This window comes from Mercurialis annua, linkage group LG2, assembly GCF_937616625.2.
Source record: "Mercurialis annua linkage group LG2, ddMerAnnu1.2, whole genome shotgun sequence".
Classification (NCBI taxonomy): domain Eukaryota; kingdom Viridiplantae; phylum Streptophyta; class Magnoliopsida; order Malpighiales; family Euphorbiaceae; genus Mercurialis; species Mercurialis annua.
The window spans coordinates 56,146,754-56,154,629 of NC_065571.1; the positions used below are offsets into that span (position 1 = coordinate 56,146,754).

At 33.7% G+C, this 7,876-nt stretch overlaps 2 protein-coding genes across 4 annotated transcripts; both read right to left on the reverse strand.

The window, feature by feature from the left end:
• Positions 1-772: 772 nt before the first annotated feature.
• On the reverse strand, positions 773-3,693 carry LOC126670418 (B3 domain-containing transcription factor VRN1-like). Of its 3 annotated transcripts, none has more exons than XM_050364137.2 (7): positions 3,531-3,693; positions 3,185-3,341; positions 2,428-2,899; positions 2,186-2,349; positions 1,808-2,087; positions 1,397-1,548; positions 773-1,320 (listed from the first exon to the last, which is right to left on the reverse strand). In XM_050364137.2, exons 2-7 carry the CDS (start codon positions 3,290-3,292, stop codon positions 1,069-1,071), a joined length of 1,428 nt encoding a protein of 475 aa, XP_050220094.1. In that variant the 5' UTR covers positions 3,293-3,341; positions 3,531-3,693; the 3' UTR covers positions 773-1,068. The 3 variants fall into 3 exon arrangements, with proteins under 3 accessions (XP_050220094.1, XP_050220093.1, XP_050220095.1); XM_050364136.2 differs by having other exon boundaries at positions 2,428-2,916; positions 3,181-3,341; XM_050364138.2 differs by lacking the exon at positions 3,531-3,693 and having other exon boundaries at positions 2,428-3,087; positions 3,185-3,269.
• A 1,378-nt stretch (positions 3,694-5,071) lies between these two features.
• On the reverse strand, positions 5,072-6,623 carry LOC126669495 (UPF0481 protein At3g47200-like). Its single transcript, XM_050362979.2, has one exon. It carries the CDS (start codon positions 6,583-6,585, stop codon positions 5,206-5,208), a length of 1,380 nt encoding a protein of 459 aa, XP_050218936.1. The 5' UTR covers positions 6,586-6,623; the 3' UTR covers positions 5,072-5,205.
• Positions 6,624-7,876: the final 1,253 nt, after the last annotated feature.

Consider the following 7,876-nt stretch of genomic DNA (forward strand, 5'->3'; position numbering starts at 1 on the left):
GTAAAACAAATTTAAACTGTGTTTATTGAATTAAAAAAAGAATCAATATTGAACTAATAAAGGAAACGGTTATTAATGAAATTTTCATTTTATTTTATTAAAAACACACACACACACACATATATATATATATATATATATATATTATAAAATGAGAAAAATATAACTTTTCAATTTTCTTTGACTTCTTATACAGTTCTAAAACAAAAGCGTCAATAAAAAAATATAATGAACATGAAAAAAAAAAGTGAAAAGCATGCAAGCTTCCAAAAAAGAAAGATATTTAGGTCTAGTTATAATTTAAAAGAAGAAATAAATTTATTTGTAGGTCATTAATGTAAGGATATAGTATTAAAATAACATAAGTTCAACAATGAGCATCTCCGTTACGATCGACCACCGAGGAACATCACCTTCAGCCGCCGTCCCTAAACCCTAATCTGTACACTCTTAATGAGATGAAGTAACCTATAAACTGTAACTCAAATAATAGAAACGCTAGAAAGCAAACTGCTAGGTTGTGAATTCAGTTCTTCCCGTCAATGTGAGCTCTAAGCGCTCATCTTCCTCAATTATCAAAAATAAAAGATGAGATGAAGTAAAAAGTTCTACCAAAGTTATAATGAGGTGTAAAAAGATCATTTTAAAAAAAATAAAACTTTTTTACAAAAACTGAATCATTCAGTGCAATTTCCTCAAAATGAATTGTGTATATAAAAGATTTTGCAGAACCTAACATCAACCATCCAGAATTACAGTTCTAGTAAGAAACTCTAAGTAGCTCGATTCACAATACAAAATATCCGTAGAACCGCTGTATAACAGCTCTAGTAAGAAACTCTCAGCAACTCGATTCATAATACAAAAAATCCGTAGAACCGCCTGGAAATGTGACACCGAGAGGTTCAGTCTAGCAGACGGCTTACCTCTAGTCTGCCGTAAAGTTGCTTAGCATAACAAATCAGTTTCAGTATATGAACCATACAAAACAGTGGGAGTCTATGAAGTTGCAGACTGTCTAATCTCTTCACCATACCAAACAAAATGATATCCAAGATAAAGAAGATATTACTTCACTTTATTTCTGAAAATGGATACTTTTAGCAGAAGCTTTTTGGCGTCGATCAACTCGAAGATACAAACATCTCTCGGTTCCAAAGAATTTTCTTTTGCAAATATAGCGAATCCTGCAGACAACAGACCTTTACTATAAGATGGATGGCTGATTAGTTTGACACCCCATTTTCTGTTTCCGGTTTGTAACCATGCGTTTTCTGTGCTTTTCTTGGTGCATTTCTTGACAAACTCGAACGGTATGTTCTGCAGAAGAAAAAAAACCTTACATTGGTATGACAATCAAGTTTATATTATGCATTAATATTGTTCTAAATCCTACCACTGAGGTGAGGCGAGATGGCATATTCGCTTTGAAGAATGGATAATCTGATGTAAATTTGTCGACAGCTTCAACAGATTTTGAGCATGAACGCCTATGGACAGTCTTCTTATTGCCAGATTTCTCTTCATGTTTCAGTTTCTTGTTGTTTCCTGAATAACATCAATTAAAGTCAGCATTTATGACCATGAACTGGAAACTATAGATATGTATCTCGGAAACACAAATGCTGAAAGAGGAAACACTTAAACACGAAACGAGAAACAATTGCTTTTACAAGATTTGTGTTATAAATAAAAGTTCAGAAGATTTTCTGGAAGCGATTAAGGAAATGCCAAAAATAAAATATAAGACTAGAGAAGTTTTAATGCAAACACATTATAGTTCATTGCATTGGAACTTGTAACTAACCAAGTGACATGCTCTTATTAGCTTCTTTGATAGGTTGAAAAATGGCAACTTTCAATCTAGTGTTAGTGCGATCGATCAGTTCAAAGACACAGACATCACCGATTTCCAAATGATTATCTTTTGCAAATTCTTTCCAGCCTTGATTCATTCTTACATATGATATTCCATTGAAGATGTAATACTTGTACACAACAGGCCATAAAGTTCCATCAATAGTGCTAAGGATAGCATTGCCACGTTCCTTGTTGAAATATTTCTTCACGAAGTTCACTGGTATAGACTAGCCAAACAATTACAGAAAAAAGAAAAACAAATTATAGCCCTGAAAAGAATCAGAGCCTATATATTATAATCGAAGTTTCAAATCAAAATGTTTACCAGTCTATAACAAGAATGAAGATATGTTGGCTGCATTGGAATCATGAAGGAAGGATTTTCAGATTTAAAATTAGCGGCAGCTCTTTCGAGTGCTTCAGCTTTTTCCTTAGCTGTCAATGATCGTGATCTCTCATTGATGAACATGCTATCTTGTCCTCTCTTTCCTGCAAAATCAAGATAAATTAAGGTGCAAAAATACGCAGAATTCGCTATGTTCTTTCTCTTCAACAGAAATTGCATACCTTCTTCTTTTTCAGCGGACTTCTCTAGCTTGATCTTCTTATTAGGAGGCTGGGGGAATAACAATGGCGGTTCCCCTTTCGCTCGCCGCATTAATGGGACACAGGTCACGGTTTCAACAGAAACATCAGTTTCAGTTTCTTTATGAATCTCTTGCTCTTGTAACTCTTTTTCAAGATTCGTTTCTTCATTGTCTCTGTCTGTGGTGATATTTAATGGATAATCTATCTCTAATGTGCTCATATCAAATATCGTTACATTGAATTCGTAATTCGTTTGATTGTATTCAAAAACTAGCAAGGACCCATGAGCCAGAGAGTAATACTTGACAAACTCTAACCAGCCCTCCTGGAACCAAACCTCACCATCAGATTTCACTAATGCTAATTTCCATTTTGCACCAGTAGGAACTGTCAGGAATACTGAATTAGGCAGATCATTTCCATACAGTCTGACAAATTTCCTTGGAATGCGCTGTACATATATAGGATCTTTAAAAAAACAAGTCATTTTCATAGTAAACAAAACAGTAAACAAGAAATAAATTTATGTTTAAGTGACACGGAGAAACGGGATACTTAGACACAAATACAGCAAAACGGTATCATTTTAAGATTTCTTACGTAAAAGGGGAAGTTTTATGCCCGAAACGTCAAAGTGTCCTACACGTTTCGGAAGATACAACATGACACGTTAATTGAATGAAATGTCCGTGCTATCTAGAGAGTTACAGATAAAAAAAGAGAGAGACTAACTCACAAACTTCCCGTCACGAATGGCGTCATCAAGAATTATCTTGAAAAAAAGGGGCGTTTTTGATTTGAACATTAGTCTTCCATGATCGTCTCTTCCAGAACAAGAATCCATTCTTTGTTGGATTCTAATGAGCAATGACAAGTGAATGAACACTGCCTATCTATAAATTATAACCGAACAATAAAATTATGAACTATCATCAATCATGATCATATTCTAAAGACTAAATTATGCATTGGGATACTGAAAAATCAACAATTTGATCAATTATCAAGAATTACAAGACCAACACATTACCCAAATAAATAAACAAATTGCTAAACTAATTATCACGCAAATTGAAACTGACCTAAATGAGTAATTGTTGAATGGACGAGTGATCAGTTCGTGGCTCTTCCAACAATTTTAGTTGCCTCATTCGATTCTTTTATCATTTTAACTAAGGGGCTTTTATCCAATATTTTTACTCAAAGAAAATGTTTAATTAAGGAGGAGATGGTGGTGGTGCAGTTGTTTTTAGGGGTGTGCATTCGGTTAAACCGAACCGACCGAACCGAAATTTTTGGTTTTTTAAGAAACCGAACCGAACCGAAATTCTGAAAAAATTTAATTTTTCAAACCGAACCGAACCGAACCTGTCGGTTCGGTCGGTTATTTCGGTTCGGTTCGGTTTTTCGGTTCGGTTTACGTGTAAAAGTGACTGAAATTTTTTTACTTTAAAAACCGAACCGAACCGACCAACCGAAAATATTCTACTTTTTCAAACCGAACCGAACCGAATTTGTCGGTTCGGTTCGGTTATTCGGTTTCGGTCGGTTTTTGCACACCCCTAGTTGTTTTTGCGAGGTCGAGAGTGGCGGTTTCTTCTTTTGAGAGGGAAGACAGAATTCAGTCAGGGTTTTTTTAGACTCTTTTCTTAAAAAATTAGGCTATATAGATTAAAAATGCCAAAAATTAGCATTTTATTTAATGTCACTAATGGCCGAAACAAATGCAAAAATTAAAAAGATTGAGATTTGTTTGTAACATTTTAAACGTTAGGTTTTAATCGTAAAAAAAATGAAATGTCGGGGTGGAATTGAAAAAACAATTAAAGGTGAGGGTTTTTTGAGTGATTAGGCCTTTTAAAATCCCTCAACTTTACGAGTTTTATTTATCTGGTCCCTGAACTTTCATTTGGACTTATCTAGTCTTTTAACTATACGTTTTTATATTCAAAAAAAAAACTATACGTTTTTTGTTTATCTGCCTAAACTGTCATTTGGGCTTATAAGGTCTTTAATTTTACGTTTTTTTAATCCGATCTCTCAAATTTTTGTTTTTTTATTTAGTTAGTTCTTTAATTTTATAATTTTGAGACCTTGAAAAAGCGAAAAATTAAAATTCAGGAACTAATTAGATCAAATGAAAGTTCAGCGACCAGATAAATAAAAAAATGTAAAGTTAAAACACCGGATAACACTAAATGAAAGTTTAAGGACCAGATAAACAAAACTTATAAATTTAAGGGACCTCAAAATGGGTTAATCCTACTTTTTTTTTAAATAAATAGTGGAACTATCTTTTAATCTCTTAACCAACGAGTTATTGTTCAAGTGGTATGAGCGCTAAGCAGTTATATGTTAAGTCGTGGGTACGTTTTCTTCCACAAACTCTCACTCTCTCCAATTATATATAAAAAAATCTTTTAACTTATCTCTTAAGAAATTGATTTTGGCTTGTAAAATCCGTTGATAATTCATTAGTTTTAGTTGCCGTATTAAAATTACTTTTTAGAATATTTCTGTCACTTTGTGATATATAGGTACGGATACATATCTAAAATTATAATTGGACATTTTAAAATTAAGGACTAATCTTTTTTGAAGAACAATCTTGCATTTACTCAATAATCATACACAAGAAATTAAATTTTCAAATTGAAAATAATAGAAATTCCAACTTACAAAGCAATCATTAAAAAAACAACATTTAAAAACAAATTGAAATTAACCATCTTATCTTGTCGGATTTTAACCCTTGCATTACTGAAGAGGTGGGTTAACGTAAGCAAAAACAGACATGAATGACTGAATAACGGTAAGAACAAGGATGATGAGAGCTGCAAAAGCTGATAAGAATATCCATCGAGTCCGAAAATAATTGTAATTGAACCGTGCCCACTGAACATTGCTTTTATTCCTATTATACTCATTCACATCTTCAATAACTTTCTTCAAATAACTCCGATTAAGATCCAAAAACCCACCTTTTCCGACATCATTAAAGAATTTAACAACTTCCTCGTCACTTCCGAAGTAATTCTCTATAATTCCTTTGTCTCGTAAATGTTCCGCGTCGGAGCTCGAGTTCATGAGATATCCCATGAAGTTAACGTACGAAGTGAAGTGTGTTAGGCAATAGTTTCCGTAGCATTGTTCGAATGCGACACAGTTTAGTAAGAATGTGCTCATGAAGTCGTGTGTTTCCAATGAAGCTATTTCAAGAATGCCGTTTTTAGGACTAAACTTGATCTCCAAGAAACTCTCCGCGTCTTTCTTTTTCTTTAACTTAATTCCGGCTGCGCGGAGTTTTTCTACGGGTTGAATGCATTGGAGAAACCCGCTATTCGATGTATCATCATCGTCGTAGTTGTTGTTGTTGTTGTCGTTAGTTGAAGGTATGAATGTGGAGCGAATTAAATCGAGTAAATGTTCGCCTTTATTGCTCGTGTACCTATCCCATTCGGTTCTTTGTATGGAATAATCGAAAAACGCCATTACGAGCTTCGTCAAGGAGGGGGATCTTGATGTATTATTAGGGAATGAAAGGTCGAATAAAGTTTGAATAACAAAAAAAGGGATTTGATTCTCTAATTTTAGAAGATCTCTCGAAAGAAAATTCAAGATCCATGGCAATTGGAACAGTGACTCATCTTCATCCGGTGTTTCGACTAGTCTACCAACGACGCATACGAGCTCCATGATAAAACATCCATCAAGAACCATCATTTCAATTAACTCACGGTTGCTACATTCAATAGTCTCCGAGTAACAACTTTTTATTCTATCCACCTTTTCATGTATAGCTCGGAAGAAATCGTCAAGACCGACGTTAAACGCTTGCGTTCGCATTAAAACGACAGCAAGAAACCGACGTTTGTGTTCTTGAATCATTTCGAGGTGATTTTCCCCGTGGTAGTACGGACCAATGGAGAGTATTTGAGGTCGAAATACTTCGGGATGGATTTTCATAATGCTCGGAGGCACTCGAAAGATGGAACAACACTCTCTACCGGCTGTTTTCTTGAGTAATTTGGGGTCCTGTCCCATGGATTGTGTCAGTAATCTTACCATTTCTGAGATGTTGATGATCTCGACTCCATTTCCTTGAGTTTGGTCGGGGGATGATGATGCATTTGACATTTTTAGTTTGATGTATTATAGTTCAGATAGATTAAATTTAGAGTCTCTATGCCAAAATAACACCATATATATAACAGATTTTTGGTTTTGTTTTTAAGATTAAGGTATAAACAGTGTTAGTCTAACATTATTGCAGGGAAATATCATGATGGATTGTCTGAAATGGCTCAATTTACAATATATATTCCCATCTTTGCCTAAGAAAAGTGTTGATCACTCTTATATTTTCCTAAAATTCACATTTGGTCTATAAAACTAGAAATTATTTGGCGAACCAAGTACCACGTAGAATTATAAGTCATTCAAATAAAAGACAATATTTCATGAGTGGATCTACACTTAAGGTAGAGATATTTAAAAATAAAAGTAAAGATTTGTAATGAATTCAGGAATGAGGTAGGTTAAGTTCGACTGTCGGAAAATCAAAAGGTAGACTAAAAGCTAAAACCCGAGATCAAAGATTCTTAAATCTTTCATAGGGTGTGATTATTTATAACTATTAATTAAAAATTAATGCAAATCTATACTTTTTTAAATGTTGTATATTTAAATTTGGACTAAATTGAAAATAATTAATTGAACTATATACTGATCATGTCATCCAATAAATACATAACAATTAAATTTATAATATGAAAAATAATATTAGACTAATATAATGTGTAATTTAGTCTATTATTGGAGATAATTTTTTACACCAAATTGAAAATTTAGTTTATTGTTGGAGATACCTAAATTATACATATAAGAAATAAAATAAAAAAAGTCAAGAAACAATGGCTACTATAGAAACATATTCACATAAGAAACTATAGGTCCTCTTAGTTTTGGGTCTCAACTACAAGTGGGTTCTTAACTTTTTCATCCAATTATTCCTAGCACCCACCCAGTAGAAGTTGACATGAGTGGTTTTAAACAGATTTGGATCCAATTGCTAGGAACTTGCTGCCTTTGTTGAAGTTAACAAGCAGGTTCCAAGAATATGACAAGGCTTTCAAATTCCCAACCTGCCCTCACAAAACCTAAATCCCCAAAACCTAAATAATTAAACCGGTTAAATGATTCAACTTTCAACTAGTATTTTAAAAATCGAACGGTGAGATCATTGGTTTCTAATTTGATCAGTTTAACCGGTTCAATAGCTGATTGAACTGGCCGAGTGAATTTTTTACAAAATAAAAAATATATAGAACGATGGATTTTGGGTATTTAGGGACGAAATTTTCCGTCGCTAATTCTATTTGACCGGTTTGACCGGCGGTTTACCAGTTCAACCACTGGTTTGATCCGG